The sequence below is a fragment of the Rhinoraja longicauda genome, chromosome 12, assembly GCF_053455715.1.
Source record: "Rhinoraja longicauda isolate Sanriku21f chromosome 12, sRhiLon1.1, whole genome shotgun sequence".
In the NCBI taxonomy this organism is placed as follows: Eukaryota; Metazoa; Chordata; class Chondrichthyes; order Rajiformes; family Arhynchobatidae; genus Rhinoraja; species Rhinoraja longicauda.
The window spans coordinates 13,488,126-13,505,332 of NC_135964.1; the positions used below are offsets into that span (position 1 = coordinate 13,488,126).

A 17,207-nucleotide genomic window follows, 5' to 3' on the forward strand; every position below is an offset into this window, starting at 1 on the left:
CCATGTAGTATCCATAGGCTTTAGACTGACCCAGGTTCGATCCTGACCTCGGGTGCTGTCTGTACGGAGTTTGCACGTTCTCCCTGTGACCGCGTGGGTTTCCTCCAGGAGCTCCGGTTTCCTCCCTCACCCAAAGACGTGGGGGTTTGTAGGTTAATTGGCTTCTGTAAATTGTCCCTGGTGTGTAGGATAGTGTTAGTGTACGGGGTGATCGCTGGTCAGCGTGGACTCGGGGAGACGAAGGGCCTGTTTCTGCGCTGTATCTCTGATGTCTAAAGTCTAAAGGTCAGGATCAAACCTGGGTCTCTGGTGCTGTGAGGCAGCAGCTCGACCAGTTGACCCACTGTGCTGCCCATTGTCTGTAAAATATGTTGTGTTTTATCTCAATAGCAGCGTAGATGCAAGTGAATGGCATTGACTATAATGTTTGGTGCTGCAGAAGCCTGGCGTGTACGCAATGCAGATACAGCAGTGCAGTCACCTGCAGCACACACTTGCAGTTGGAGTCACTCATGCAACTAAGCGCACCATATATACTGACCTGTGGAATGTAAAATAATCCCAATAGATTGGCCACAGCCGTGGAGATTCCGGACCCTGTTGCTCCGACCACTGCGATCGTGGATGGGATATGGTCAGAGCAGTTACAGAACTCATCCAAGTTCAGCGAGTCGATCTTGTTCTGGGCCACAAAGCTGAGTGTTGCCTCCAGCGCCTTAGACACAGTGTTACACGTGTCAAATATGCGATATCCCAGGGTGATATTGGGCAGGAATGTCATGCTGTTGTTAATCTCTTCAATTGCAAATATCATCGCCTGGAGCCATCGGAAGCCTCGAAAATTGTACCTGGAAATTACCAAAAGAATTACATTTCTTTATTAATGTTCTTCGAGACCTAGTCATAGAGAGAGTCACAGAGAGAGAGGGTCTAAGAGGAGGTCTTGGAGTCTTCACAAGCTATAGGAGTAGAATTAGGCCATTCAGCCCATTGAGTCCACTCCGCCATTCAATCATGGCTGATCTCTGCCTCCTAATCCCATTTTATTGCCTTCTCCCCATAACCCTTGACACAAGAATTTGTCTATCTCTGCCTTAAAAATATCCACTGACTTGGCCTCCACAGCCCTCTATGGCAATGAGTTCCACAGATTCTTAGAGTGAGTCTTACGGTCATAGAGTCATAAAGTTATTGCCTTACGGTCTTGGAGTCAGAGAGTCACAGTCTTATTGTCACAGAGTCACAGTCTGACAGTCACAGAGTCACAGTCTTATTGTCAGCAAGTCACAGTCTTATTGTCACAGAGTCACAGTCTGACACAGATCAGCCAAAACATTATGACCACTGACAGGCAAAGTGAATAGCATTGATTATCTTGTTACAATGGCACCTGTCAAGGGGTGGGATATATTAGGCAGCAAGTGAACAGTCAGTTCTTGAAGTTGATGCGTTGGATGCAGGAAAAATGGGCAGACCTGAGCGACTTTGACAAGGGCCAAATTGTTATGGCCAGATGATTGGGTCAGAGCATTTCTGAAACGGCAAGGCTTGTGGGGTGCTCCCGGTCAGCAGTGGTGAGTACCTACCGACAGTGGTCCGAGGAGGGACAAACCACAAACCGGCGACAGGGTGTTGGGCGCCCAAGGCTCATCGATGTGCGAGGGCAACGAAGGCTATCCCGTCTGGGTCTGAACCGATAGAAGGTCGACTGTGGTACAAGTCACAGAGAATTTTAATGGTGGTCACGGGAGGAATGTGTCACAATACACAGTGCATCGCACCCTGCTGCATATGGGGCTGCACAGCATATTAGGCAGGTGGTCATAATGTTTTGGCTGATCGGTGTATATTCATAGTCACAGTCTTATTGTCACAGAGTCACAGTCTGAGAGTCTTACAGCATGGATCCATTCTTTCAACCAGACAAGCTTACTATTGCGTGCTTCTAACACAAATGGCGGGACTGTCATATGAGGAAAGATTAGAACGACTGGGCTTGTATGGACTGGAATTTAAAAGGATGAGAGGGGATCTTATTGAAACGTATAAAATTCTAAAAAGACTGGACAAGCTAGATGCAGGAAAAATATTCCCAATGTTGGGGGAGTCCAGAACCAGGAGCCACAGTCTAAGAATAATGGGAGGCCATTTAAAACTGAGATGAGAAAAAACTTTTTCACCCAGAGTTGTGAATTTGTGGAATTCTCTGCCACAGAAGGCAGTAGAGGCCGATTCACTGGATGAATTTAAAAGAGAATTAGATAGAGCTCTTTGGGCTAGCGGAATCAAGGGTTATGGGCAGAAGGCAGGCATGGGTTGCTGATTGTGGATGATCAGCCATGATCACAATGAATGGCGGTGCTAGCTCGAGGGGCCAAATGGCCTCCTGCTGCACCTATTTTCCATGTTTCTATGTTTCTAAATTCAAGGGAAAAAAAGGATCTGCACCAACCAATGCAAATGCCTACCCATTCTAAAAATAAATATCCTTATTTAAGTTGAAAGTACTTGCAGCTTAAAAAAAATAACCATGTTAATAATTAAAAGGCATCATTAAAACCAATGTGCATTTGAAAGGTCCACTGCACAACCTTGGGAAACTTCAAAGTGTTTCGTTACTTGCAAAATGTTTTTGTGGTCGTGGTTACAACTTAAAAGATGCCTTTTACAAAGTCCCTATTCAAGGTCCCACAACCAGAGAGGCGAATATACCCGATAATCATCTAGTTTAGTTTAGTGATACAGCGTGGAAACAGGCCCTTCGGCCCACCGAGTCTGCGCTGACCAGCGATCACCCCGTACACCAGCATTAACCTACGCACTCGGGACAATTTTGAGGAAGGATATTCTTGCTATGGAGGGCGTGCAGCGTAGGTTCACTAGGTTAATTCCCGGAATGGCGGGACTGTCGTATGTTGAAAGGCTGGAGCGATTGGGCTTGTATACACTGGAATTTAGAAGGATGAGGGGGGATCTTATTGAAACATATAAGATAATTAGGGGATTGGACACATTAGAGGCAGATAACATGTTCCCAATGTTGGGGGAGTCCAGAACAAGGGGCCACAGTTTGAGAATAAGGGGTAGGCCATTTAGAACGGAGATGAGGAAGAACTTTTTCAGTCAGAGGGTGGTGAAGGTGTGGAATTCTCTGCCTCAGAAGGCAGTGGAGGCCAGTTCATTGGATGCTTTCAAGAGAGAGCTGGATAGAGCTCTTAAGGATAGCGGAGTGAGGGGGTATGGGGAGAAGGCAGGAACGGGGTACTGATTGAGAGTGATCAGCCATGATCGCATTGAATGGCGGTGCTGGCTCGAAGGGCTGAATGGCCTACTCCTGCACCTATTGTCTATTGTCTATTGTCTATAATTGACAAAAAAAATTCCGAAGCCAATTAACCTATAAACCTGCACGTCTTTGGAGTGTGGGAGGAAACCGGAGCACCCGGAGAAAACCCACGCGGACACGGTACAACATACTGTTGTACAGAAAACGTACAAACTCCGTAGAGGCCGCACCCATAGTCAGGATGGAACCCGGGTCTCCGGCAACAACTCTACCGCTGCATCACCTTGGCACACAAAGATTTGTGATGTTATACATTGAGGGCAATATGCCATCCAGTACACTGAGGTGATCTTTGCTGTTCTCTGAAATGTAGTCTTAATATCACTGCCAGAGGGCAGGCAGAACCAAAGGGTACTAGTCTGGTATTGACCTGGCACATTGCTGCCCTCCTGGCTGCTCCTGGAGTGGGTTTGAGTAGACAGCATTCTGACTTAGAAGGAAAACACAAAGAACTGCAGATGCTGGTTTACAAAAAAAAGGCACAAAGTGCTAGAGTAACTCAGCAGGCCAGGCAGCATCTCTGGAGAACAGGAATAGGTGACGTCTCGGGTCTTCAGACTGAAGAATGGTCCAGACCTGAAATCAGAACATGGTCACCTATCCATGTTCTCCAGAGATGCTGCTTGACCCGCTGAGATACTCCAACACTTTGTGTCTTTTTCTAACTTGAAGAGGTCTGCTATAAATGAGTCAAGCTGAACAATTTATACATATAAAACATAGAACACTGCAGCACAGGAAAAGGCCCTTCGGCCCACAATGTCCGTGCTGGACACAATGCCAAGACCATGTCTGATCTGCTTGCACATGACCCACATCCCTCCATTCCCTACATATCCATGTGTCCAAAAGTCTCTTAAACGGCAGTATCGTATCTGCCTCCTCCACCATCCCTGCCAGCCGTTCCAGGCACCCATTACTCTCTGTGTATAAACAAATCTTGCCCCTTTAAACTTTGCCCCTGTCACCTTGGGCAGTCACAGTGGCACAACGGTAGATTTGCCTTACAGCGAATGCAGCGCCGGAGACCCGGGTTCAATCCTGACTAAAGGTGCTGTCTGTACGGAGTTTGTACATTCTCCCCATGACCTGCGTGGGTTTCTCCGAGATCTTCGGTTTCCATTGTCCCTAGTGGGTGTAGGATAGTGTTAATGTGCGGGGATCGTTGGTCAGCGCGGACCCGGTGGGCCGAAGGGCCTGTTTCCGCGCTGGATCTCTAACCTCTAAAACTTAATGCTATATCCGCTAGTCCTTGACATTTGCGCCCTGGGATAAAGGTTCTGACTGCCTCCCCTCTCTCGGCTTCTCATCATTTCCTACACTTGCATCAGGTCTGTCATTCACCACAACGTGCAACAGACATCACACAACACTGACTGGCACACAGCAGCAGGACTGGCAGGAAGTGTGAAGTCAATCTGCATCATGGCAATGACTAGAATCCTTGCAACATGGTGTTTCACTAAATTGTACAAGACATTGGTGAGGATGCGTTTGGAGTATTGTGTTTAATTTTGGTCACCCTGCTATAGGAAGGATGCCATTAAGCTGGAATGAGTGCAGAGACGATATACGAGGATGTTGCCAGGACTCGAGGGCCTGAGCTACAGGGAGGAACAGGTACTACAACAGCATTTAAAAGACACTTGGACAGGTACAGGTACATGAGTAGGAAAGATTGAGAGGGATGTGGGCCAAATGCGGGCAAATGGGACGAGTGTAGATGGGGCAGCTTGGTCGGCAGGGGCAAGTTAGGCCGAAGGGCCTGTTTCGGTGCTGTATGACACAAAATGATTCATGTGAAAGAACTCCCTTGTGTAAGAGTGGCAGACACTGCAAACAGCTCCAGTTTGGGAGAAGATGGGTGCATGAAACCCCATGAGTGTCCAGTCTCTGGCCTTGTCTCTGGCTCTCTCTCATCTGACAACATGTCTGTGGTGAAGTCCAGACATCTCACATGCCTTCATCACAGGTTCATGTTAAGCGAATATCTTCCTCAACTTAGAACCCACTGCAGATAGCTCATCTATATTTGCAATGGCCTTCATTGTTATGAACGGAGAGGAACTGCAGATGCTGGTTTGCACCAAAGATGGGCACAAAGTGCTGGAGTAACTCAGTGGTTCAGGCAGCATCTCTGCAGAAAAAGAATAGGTGACATTCTGGGTTGAAACCCTTCTCTAGACCATTAGGTTAAGTGTTTAACATAGAAGTGTCAACAGAATAATGAGTAATTAGCTGTGATCTGACACCAGGGATTTCCAGATGTGTCCTTAAAATGAATGGCTTTGGGACCATTGTTCCTTGCAATTTATACCAGAGAGTTAGATGTCAGATTCAAAGCACATATAAATCTGCAGATGATAGTTAAGCAGGGGTGTTAATCAATACCAGGAAGGTATTGAGAGGAATAGATCGGGTAGATGCAGAGTTGGGGAATCGAGGACCAGAGGACAAAGGTTTAAGGTGAAGAGATTTAATAGGAATCTGAGGGGTAACTTTTTCACACAAAGGGTGGTGGGTGTATGGAACTATCTGCCAGAGGAGGTCGTTGAGTCAGGGACTATCCCAACGTTTAAGAAACAGTTAAACAGATACATGGATAGGACAGGTGTGGAGGGATATGGACCAAATGCAGTCAGGTGGGGCTAGTGTAGCTGGGACATGTTGGCCGGTGTGGGCAAGTTGGGCTGAAGGGCCTGTTTCCACACTGTATCACTCTATGACTATGAAGGGCCTGTTTCCACACTGTATCACTCTATGAAGGGCCTGATTCCACACTGTATCACTCTATGAAGGGCCTGTTTCCACACTGTATCACTATGACTCTATGAAGGGCCTGTTCCCACACTGTATCACTCTATGACTATGAAGGGCCTTTTTCCACACTGTATCACTATGACTCTATGAAGGGCCTGTTTCCACACTGTATCACTCTATGACTATGAAGGGCCTGTTTCCACACGGTATCACTCTATGACTCTATGACAACAATAGTTTACACAAACATAGAATAGAACAGAGTTTTCAAGAGAGAGTTAGATTTAGCTCTTCGGGCTAAGAGAATCACGGGATATGGGGAAAAAGCCAGAAAAGGGTACTGATTTCGGATGATGAGCCATGATCATATTGAATGGCGGTGCAGACTTGAAGGGCCGAATAGCCTACTCCTGCACCTATTTTCTGTGTTTCTATGTTTCTACAGAAGATGGATGCAAAATGCTGGAGTAACTCAACGGGCCAGGCAGCATCTCTGGAGAGAAGGACTCAACCCGAAACATCTCCCATTCCTGCTCTCCAGAGATGCTGCCTGTCCCGCTGAATTACTCCAGCATTTTGTGTCCACCTTCAATTTAAACCAGCATCTGCAGTTCTTTCCTACACATCAGCAGTTCCTTACTACACATAGCGCAGTACAGCACAGAAACAGGCCCTTCGGCCCATGATGTCCGTGCCGAACACGATGCCTGGTTAAACTAATCTCTGCCTACTCGTGATCCATATCCCTCCATTCTTTGCCTGTTCACCAGCCTGTCTAAACGCCTCTTAAACACTACTGTTGATCGGAAGATGAGTACTGTGCACGACACGTCACAGCGGTAGTTTAAAAAGAACACAATCAAAATGCACTATCGGTATTGTTGTGTAACACTTTCATCTTTTGTGGCGTGAACGGTCTGGTTCAGTGTACGCGTTGAAGAGGTGGGGAGAGTGATGTATACCCGTGTTTATGCGGGTAACCAGAAATGAATCTGAGTTTTGTTTAGTGGGTAAACTGGCATAAGGACCTGACAGTTGAATCTTGTATTCAGCATTGTTGCCAATAATGTGTCCTCCTGACCTATTCGACACTTAAAGCAGAGTTTTCTGTAAATTCGCTTTGTACTGCATGATGAGATTGCACATTCCATTCCCTGGCCGTGACCTGGGATATAAACAGACTTCCATGTTTGGGGTTTTTTTCTATTTGGTTCATTTTGAGGGCTTTTATTGGTTCACCAGTTTGGGCAAAATAAGATATTTTTGCTTATTTTTTTTTAAAACCTACCCTCAAGAGGTGCATCAACTTTGTTCTTTACGTAGGATCCGAGTAAATTGAAGTCAGTAACAAGGACAGGGACTAGTCCAAAGTCAGATTACCATTAAATTCACTTCATGTCACGACAATAACATCACAGACCAAGTCGTCTGCAGTCCCAACGTGCAACTGGAAAGATATCGGCAACACTCCTCATCCAAAATAAATGTAAATACAAATTCTTGGTGGCTGATATCTGTTGCCAATGCAAGGCTACACCAGTGGCCCTTCTCTTTCCAAGTCGGCCTCTATTTCCTTTTTTTGTATAGAGATACAAGGTCCTCTTACATATCCCGGGCTGTTTAAAATAAATCATTTTGGGCGGTCACGGTGGTGCAGCGGTAGAGTTGCTGCCTTACAGCGAATGCAGCGCTGGGGACCCAGGTTCAATCCCGACTACGGGTGCTGTCTGTACGGAGTTTGTACGTTCTCCCCGTGATCAGCGTTTTCTCTGATATCTTCAGTTTCCTCCCACACTCCAAAGACGTACAGGTATGTAGGTTAATTGGCTTGGTAAATGTAAAAATTGTCTCCAGTGGGTATAGGATAGTGTAAATGTGCGGGGATCGCTGGTCGGCGCGGACCCGGTGGGCCAAAGGGCCTGTTTCAGCGCTGTATCTCTCAATTAAAATGTCCTTAACCACCCAACAACGAAACTGGACTTTAAAAGTGTTCTCAGCGTTGTTACGTGTTCCATAGCCCATGGAAGTGTAGCTAGGATAAGTGAGGCCACATTTAGAGTATTGCGTTCAGTTTTGATCACCCTGTTACAGGAAAGATGTTGTTAAGCTGGCAAGGGTACAGAGCAGATTTACAAGAATGTTGCCAGGACTCAAGTGCCTGAGCTACAGGGAGAGGTTGAGTAGGCTGGGACTCTATTCCTTGGAGCGCAGGAGGCTGAGGGGTGATCTTGTAGAGGTGTACAAGATTATGAGAGAAATATATAGGGTAAATGCAGAGTTTTTTGCCCAGAGTAGGGGAATCAAGAACTAGAGGACATAAGTTTAAGGTGAGGGGGGGAAGATTTAATTGGAACCTGAGGGGCAACTTTTTACACAAAGGGCGCTAGATGTATGGAACGAACTGCCGGAGGAGGTCGTTGAGGCAGGTACTATGACGACGTTTAAGAAACATTTAGATAGGTACATAGGACAGGTTTAGAGGGATCTAGGCCAACTCAGGCAGGTGGGGCTGGTGTAGATGGTGTCAGTTGGTCGCTGTGGGCAAGTTGGGCTGAATGGCCTGTTTCCACGCTGTGTGATTCTAACATTTTGCAGATTGAAGATAAGCGATCTGTTGATCAGTTTTGAAGCAATTGGTTGAAGCATATACAGTGTACTGGTCACTGTCTCAGAAAACGTTCCCTTGCTTTCCTCCAGCCTCTTCTCCTGCACTGGATCACAGCACCAGTCCACAGCCCCTGATGAATGGGAACAGCCGAGCCCTGACCGAGCTAGTCAGTGCGAGAGAGTGCGCTTTCACATACACCTTGATGAATATAGAAATCAATAGATGCCCTTGCCCAACAGGCAAGAGGTACAGAAGTGTGACAACGCACACCTTAGGTTCAGGGACAGTTTCTTCCAAGTCTGAATAAGGGTCTCAACCCAAAACGTCACCTATTCCTTTTCTCCAGACATGCTGTTTGACCCGCTGAGTTACTCAAGCTTTTTGTGTCTATCTACAGTTTCTTCCCAGCTGCTATCAGGCAACTGAACCATCCTCTCAACAACTAGAGAGCGGTCCTGGGCTACTATCTACCTCATTGGAGACTCTCGGACTATCTTTAATCGGACTTTACTGGACTTTATCTTGCACTAAACGTCATTCCCTTTATCCTGTATCTGTACACGGTGGATGGCTTGATTGTAATCATGTATATCTTTCTGCTGACTGGTTAGCACGCAACAAAAGCTTTTCACTGTACCTCGGTACAAGTGACAATAAACTAAACTAAACTAAAGCCAAACTAAACTACTCTCCTCTGCTTGCATGTGATCCATATCCCTCCATTCCCTGCATATCCATGTGCATGTCTGAAAGCCTCATAAAGGCCACTATAGTATCTGCCTCACCATCACCCCTGGCAGCGCGTTCCAGGCACCCACCAGTCTCTGTGGAAAAACAATGTCCCCCACATCTCCTTTAAACGTTGTCTCTCTCTCATTATTGTTTGCTCTCTAAATGTTGTTATGGTCATACAGTCACTCCATTAGCACATGTGAGCTTTTCCATCTGACATAAGATTGAGAATAAATGTCACTAAATGTCGTCGTTGTGTGGTTTAATGAAACCAATGTCCTATCTCAGAGATTACTGTTGGGACCAGTGAGATTTCAGTAAAGGCTCCATTTACAAATACAGTAATAACCTCTAACTGAAAATAAAACAATAAACGTCATACCTCCGATAAACCCTAGTAACTCGAGCAATGTAATGTGAAATTCAAACACTAGTTTCATAAATTGCAGTCGATCTCAACGAGATCTCAGATTTAAAAAGGCACAAAGTGCTGGAGGAACCTCAAGGGGTCAGACAGCATCTGTGGAGGGAATGGACAGGTGACATTTCAGGTCAGGAACCTTCTTTGATTGGAACACTTGACAGTAGCATTATCCTACACACACTAAGGACAATTTACAATTCTTGCCAAAGCCAATTAACCTACAAACCTGCATGTCTTTGGAGTGTGGGAGGAAACCGGAGCACCTGGAGAAAACCCACCCGGTCACAGGGAGAATGTGCAAACTCCGTACAGACAGCACCCGTAGTCAGGATCGAACCCGGGTCTCTGGTGCTCCAAGACAGCAAATCTACCGCTGTGCCACCGTTCCTATTAAATCTTTCTGCTCTCACCTTAAACCTGCGTCCTGTTGGGTCAGTCTGAAGAAGGGTCTCGACCCGAAACGTCACCCATTCCTTCTCTCCCGAGATGCTGCCTGACCCGCTGAGTTACTCCAGCATTTTGTGTCTACCTGTGTCCTCTTGGTCTTCATTCCCCATACTCTGCATAAAATACCGTGCATTCACCTGATCTATTCCCCTCATGGTTTTATACACCTCGGTAAGATCACCCCTCAGCCTCCTGCGCTCCAAGGAATTAAGGCCTAAATAAAATCTTGTTTGGTCACCATTCAATAGCAATTGGAAAGGTGAAGATCTTCAAGAATATATTTTTTGAATCACTTAACGCAATATTGTTTGAAATGTTTGTTCCACCTACAGTAACAACTTTTAAAAGAACAATAACAACATTCCAACGATGGGAGGTAGTTGATGAAGGTATATAACAACATTTAAAAGACATTTGGACAGGTACATGGATAGGAAAGGTTTAGAGGGACATGGGCCGAAAACAGGTGGGACTAGTGTAGATGGGGCATCTTGGTTGTCATGGGCAAGTTGGGCCGAAGGGCCTGTTTCTGTGCTGGATGTCCCAATGAATCTATGACTTTAGCTCCTACCGAATACATTTTGTCGCCTCTGGTCTCGATTTTAAGTCCTGATCCTTTGCAGCCACTCCGAAGTGTATGGGGAAGAGACCTCCCAGTATGATGTCTCCTTTCTTCTGGGCCCTTTGGTTTGGACCATACCCTGAGACATTGTACGACTGCAGGAGCGTAAATCCCAAGAATAAGAGTTGGCAGTGAAGCTGAGCCATTGTACAGTCCTCTCTTCCTTCACCAGGTCCACCACGCCAGCCCGTTTACAGAGGATGCCTCGAGGATTTCTGCTTATCTTTGTAATGGTGGGGTATCGCTCTACTGCAGAACTCCTGGAAGATCAAGCCCCATTTCCTCCTCAAGTCTTCCATCTCCTTCAAGGTTGATCGTTTGCTCCAAGAAAGGTTGAACGTGGTGCTCAGCTTTGTTCCATTTTGTTAGATCCCTTCAGGAAAGAAAGAAAAACAAAAATGGTTTAACAAAGGACTTTCCCATTCGAATTACCTGGGAGAAAGTACCTCTTGTTTTCCTCCCTTCCTTATTTACACAACATGCCACAGTTGGACAGCGGGTAGAGCTGCTGCCTCACAGCGCCAGAGACCCGTGTTCAATCCCAACCTCAGTGATGTCTGTGTGTGGAGTTTGCACGTTCTCTCTGTGACCGAGTGGGTTTCCTCCAGGTGCTTCTGTTCCTCCCACTGTTTACTCTCAAAACTGTTTGGCTTTGCAATATAATTGGTCCTCTGTAAATTGCCCCCTTGTGTGTAGGGAGTGAATGAGAAAGTGGGATAGCATAGAACTAGTGTGAATGAATGATTGATGGTCAGCGTGGACCCGGTGGGCCGAAGGGCCTGTTTCCATGCTGTATCTCTGAACTAAACAAAACATATTTCCTCCCATGAAGCCCATTCACATCCCCATGGCCTCTGGCTGTGGAGAAGATATGGGGACGAAGATTGTGAATGTAAAATGTTTGGCCGAAACAAGGAAGGTGAAAAGCAGATGACAACACTGTTCACAGTTGAAAACATTCTCCTACAACTCCTCTGTGTAAATTTTTGTAAAAAATCAGCATTACATCTTGAAGGCTTTGTTACAAATCCTGAATTCTCTACTTTATTTTATACCCCTTTGTGTGACCTGCACTTGCTTGGTATCAATAGCTCCCCAGAATTCACTTTGAAGTCCATGAAAACGGAGTTTAGTTTAGTTTAGTTTAGCGATACATAGCGGATCACCCCGTACACTTGCACTATCCTACACACTAGGGACAATTTACAACTTTACCAAAGCCAATTAACCTACAAATATGTCTTTGGAGTGTAAGAGGAAACCGGAGCACCCGGAGAAAACCTACGCAGTCACAGGGAAAATGTACAAACCCTGCACAGACAACACCCGTAGTCAGGATCGAACTCAGGTCTCTGGCGTTGTATAGCAGCAACTCCACCACTGTGCCACCCCGTGTCGGTTGGAGCTTTCAGGTCTTCAATCGAAATGTTGCCCGTCCATTCCCTCCACAGATGCTGCCCGACCCACTGAGTTCCTCCAGCACTTTGTGGTTTGCCCAAGATTCTAACATCTGCAGCACCCCACTTGTGCCTCCACTGAAATTTCAGCGGATAAAGTATTTACACACACATGTTTTTTTGGGGGAATATTTACTATTTCCAAAAATGCAATTTATGGATACCAGTTAAGAGAGAGGGACCTAACACTGAAAAGCAATTTGAAGAAGGGTCTTGACCCAAAACGTCACCCATTCCTTCTCTCCAGTAATGCTGCCTGTCCACTGAGATACTCCAGCTTTTGGTATCTAAAGCAAATTACTTGTATATTTTGTATTACCTAACGTAGAACATAGAACAGCACAGCACAAGAACAGGCCCTCTGCCCACAATATATGTGCCAAACATGCCAGAACCAATACCTGACTAAAGATCAAGACCAAACTTAATATGTGTGGTATTTGATTCCAATGCAACATTCCTATGTGGGTGATCTTTCAAAGGACTTTGTTTTTTTTCCATTAGAAGTATATAAAATTATGAGAGGCATAGATAGGGTAGATATAGAAACATAGAAAATAGGTGCAGGAGGAGGCCATTTGGCCCTTTGAGCCAGCACCGCTATTCATTGTGATCAAGGCTGATCATCCACTATCAGTAACCCGTGCCTGCCTTCTCCCCATATCCCTTGTTTCCACTAGCCCCGAGAGCTCTATCTAACTCTCTTTTAAATTCATCCAGTGAATTGGCCTCCTCTACCTTGTGTGGAGGAGAATTTGGAGGAGAATTCTCCAAATTCACAACTGTCTGGGTGAAAAAGTTTTTTCTTAGACTCCCCCAACATTGGGAACATTCTTCCTGCATCTAGCTTCCCCAGTCCTTTTATAATTTTATTCGTCCCCTCTCATCCTTCTAAACTCCAATGAATACAAGCCCAGTCTTTCCAATCTTTCCTCATATGACAGTCCTGCCATCCCGGATATCACCTTGTGAACCTATGCTGCACTGCCTCAATAGCAAGGATGTTCTTCCTCAAATTAGGAGACCAAAATTGCACACATTACTCCATATGTGGTCTCACCAGGGCCCTATACAACTGCAGAAGGACCTATTTACTCCTATACTCAAATCCTCTCGTTATGAAGGCCAACATGCCATCAGCTTTCTTCACTGCGTGCTGTACCTGCGCGCTTACTTTCAGTGACTGGTGTACAAGGACACCCAGGTCTCGTTGCACTTTTCCTTTACTTAATCTGACACCATTGAGATAATAATCTGCCTCCTTGTTTTTGCCGCCAAAGTGGATAACCTCACATTTATCTACATTATACTGCATCTGCCAGGCATCTGCCCACTCACTCAACCTGTCCAAGTCACCCTGCAACCTTCTAACATTCTCTTTGCAGTTCACACTGCCACCCAGCTTTGTGTCATCTGCAAACTTGCTAGTGTTACTTCTAATTCCATCATCCAAATCATTAATATATATTGTAAATAGTTGCGGCCCCAGCACCAAGCCTTGCGGCACTCCACTCGCCACTGCCTGCCATTCTGAAATGGACCCATTTACTCCTACTCTTTGCTTCCTGTCTGCCAACCAATTCTCTATCCATGTCAATACCCTACCCCCAATACCATGTGCTCTAATTTTGCTCACCAATCTCCCGTGTGGGACCTTATCAAAGGCTTTCTGAAAGTCTAGATACACTACAGCCACTGGCTCTCCTTCATCCATTTTACTTGTCACATCCTCAAAAAATTCCAGAAGATTAGTCAAGCAGGATTTCCCCTTCATAAATCCATGCTGACTTGGACCAATCCTTTTACTGCTATCCAAATGCGCCATTATTACTTCTTTAATAATTGACTCCAGCATCTTCCCCACCACTGATGTCAGGCTAACTGGTCTGTAATTCCTTGTTTTCTCTCTCGCTCCTTTCTTGAAAAGTGGGATAACATTAGCTACCCTCCAATCCAGAGGAACTGATCCTAAATCTATAGAACATTGGAAAATGATCGTCCACGATTTCTTGAGCCACCTCCTTGAGTACTCTGGGATGCAGACCATCAGGCCCTGGGGATTTATCAGCCTTCAGTCCCATCAGTCTACTCAATACTATTTCTCGCCTAATGCAAATTTCTTTCAGTTCCTCTGTCTCCCTAGATCCTCTGTCCTCTAGTGCATCTGGGAGATTGTTTGAGTCTTCCTTGGTGAAGACAGATCCGAAGTACATGTTCAACTCTTCTGCCATTTCCTTGTTACCCATTATAATTTCACCCGTTTCTGCCTTCAAGGGGCCCACATTTGTCTTTACTAATCTTTTTCTCTTAACATACCTAAAGAAGCTTTTACTATCCTTCTTTATATTCTTGGCCAGCTTATCCTCGCACTTCATCTTTTCAGCCTGTATTGCCCTTTTTGTTACCTACTGTTGTCCTCTGAAAGAGCCCCAATCTTCTGGCTTTCTGCTGCTCTTTGCTATGTTATACCTCTTTTCTTTTAGTTTTATTCCATCCCTAACTTCCCTTGTCAGCCACGGATGCCTCTTACTCCCCTTAGGATCTTTCTTCCTCTTTGGAACCTTTGGTCGCTAGGGTGGAAAGGTCAAAGAATAGAGTTTTAAGCTGCAAGGTTGAAAATGTAAAGGGAATATGCGGATGACACAGAGGGTGGTGGGTGCCTGGAATGCGCTGCCAGGTGTGGTGGTGGGGGGCAGATACGATAGTGGCGTTTAAGAGACTTTTGGATTGGTGCACGGATAGGCAGGGAATGGAGGAAATGGCTCATGTGCAGGCAGATGAGATTAGTTTAACTAGGCAGCTGTTGGGCTCCGACATTGTGGGCAACAGGACCTGGTCCTGTGCTCTACTGTGTTGTGCATATTACAGACAGTGTTGCAGTGTTCATTTTTCAGGTGCCAGAGCTGTCACTGGTGCCTGAGCGGCCACTGTTAAATTCCCCGCTAGTTTAAATTCCCCGATGTTTATTTTGGCTTTTTTTTACAGAGATGCTGGAGCGGCACTCCAGTGAGCTCCATCTGCACTGCACCCCTGATTGTGAAAGGCTTGGATAGAGTGGATGTGGAGAGGTCGTTTCCACTCGTGGCAGAGTCAAGGACCATTGGTCATAGCCTCAGAATTAAAGGATGTTCCTTCAGGACGGAGATGAAGGAATTTCTTTAGTCAGAGGTTGGTGAATCTATGGAATTCCTTGCCACAGAAGGCTGTGGAGGCCAGGCCAATGGGTATTTTTAAGGCAGAAATTGATATATTCTTCATTAGTACGGGTGAAAGAGGTTATAGGGGGAAGGCAGGAGAATGGGGTTGGGAGGGAGAGATAGATCAGCCATGATTGAATGGCGTAGACGGGCCGAATGGCCTAAATCTGCTCCTATAACTTATGATCTTATGACCTTATGTTCTAAGTTCTACATTGACCACTATAGCCTCTCTAGAGAAAAGTCAGTGCTAACTCTAGGCCGGCCTGTGAGGCCAAATGGCCTATTCCTATACTGTTCCTTGTTCTACATTCCCTGTTGACCACTTTACCCTCTCTCAGGTGCTAACTCAAGGCTGGCAGGCAGTCTATTAGGCAGCGTTAAGGTTTAGTTTAGTTTAGTTTAGAGATACAGCGTGGAAACAGGCCCTTCGGCCCACCAGGTCCGCACCGGCCAACGATCCCCGCACATTAACATTATCCCACTAGGGACAATTTTTACATTTACCAAGCCAATTAACCTACAAACCTGTACGTCTTTGGAGTGTGGGAGGAAAACGAAGATATCGGAAAAAACACACGCAGGTCACGGGGAGAACGTACAAACTCCGTACAGACAGCGCCCGCCCGTAGTCGGGATTGAACCCGGATCTCTGGTGCTGTAAGCGCTGTAAGGCAGCAACTCTACCTCCATGCCACCGTGCCGCCCTAAAGGTGTAGGGTGTTGGGTGCTGTCAAAGGGAGTCCTGGGACTGCTGCTGAAGTGGGCTGTGAGATGACGGCACTCTTCCACAGCCGACGCAGACAGCTGGTGGTGGGGTTCAAACAGCCTCTCCCTACGGCACGCCACACCCAACACACCATCCCCCCCAAACCAAAGAGAAACCAAGAGGACCATTGCTGATCGGTGGCAATATACAGGACCATGCTTACTCTAAAGTCTGAAGAAGAGTCTCGATCCAAAATGTCACCTATTCCTTTTCTCCAAAGATGCTGCCTGACCCACTGAGTTACTCCAGTCTGTCGTGTTTATCTTTACTCTGAAGTTACTCGGTTTACGAGTTCTATGAACCCTGATGATAGACTCAATATGCTGGTGTAACTCAGCAGGTCAGGCAGCTTCTCTGGAGATAAGGAATAGGTGATGTTTTATTGTAGGGAGAAACTGCAGTTGCTGGTTTAAACCAAAGATAGACACAAAATGCTGGAGTAACTCAATGGGACAGGCAACATCTCTCGAGAGAAGGAATGGGTGGTGTTTCGGGTCGAGACCCAAAGAAGGATTCGGATCCGAAACGTCATCTATTCCTTTTTCTCCAGAGATGCTACCTGACCCGCTGAGTTACTCCAGCATTTTCTGTCTATCTTCGTTGTAAACCAGCATCTGCAGTTCCTTCCTACTCTATGAGCCTGATGTTTGTAGAGTCACAGCACAGAAACAGGCCCTTTGGCCCATCTCATCCATGCTGACCAAACTTCCCCATTTAAGCTAGTCCCATTCACCCATATTTGGCCCATATCATTCTCAGATAGAACGATCTGCCAGAGGATTTCACCCGGAGAGTTGTGAATTTGTGGAATTCTCTGCCACAGAGGGCAGTAGAGGCCAATTCAC

At 46.0% G+C, this 17,207-nt stretch overlaps 1 protein-coding gene across 6 annotated transcripts in view; it reads right to left on the reverse strand.

The window, feature by feature from the left end:
• casr (calcium-sensing receptor) overlaps positions 1-17,207 on the reverse strand; it is a 70,207-nt gene that overhangs the window by 18,887 nt on the left and 34,113 nt on the right. For all 6 annotated transcript variants that reach the window (XM_078409065.1, XM_078409068.1, XM_078409067.1 and 3 more), the window contains 2 exons: positions 10,889-11,312; positions 542-848 (listed from right to left, as the gene is read on the reverse strand). In XM_078409065.1, coding sequence (XP_078265191.1) covers positions 542-848; positions 10,889-11,085 — 504 coding nt within the window. In that variant the 5' untranslated portion in view covers positions 11,086-11,312. The remainder of the gene's footprint in view (positions 1-541; positions 849-10,888; positions 11,313-17,207) is intronic.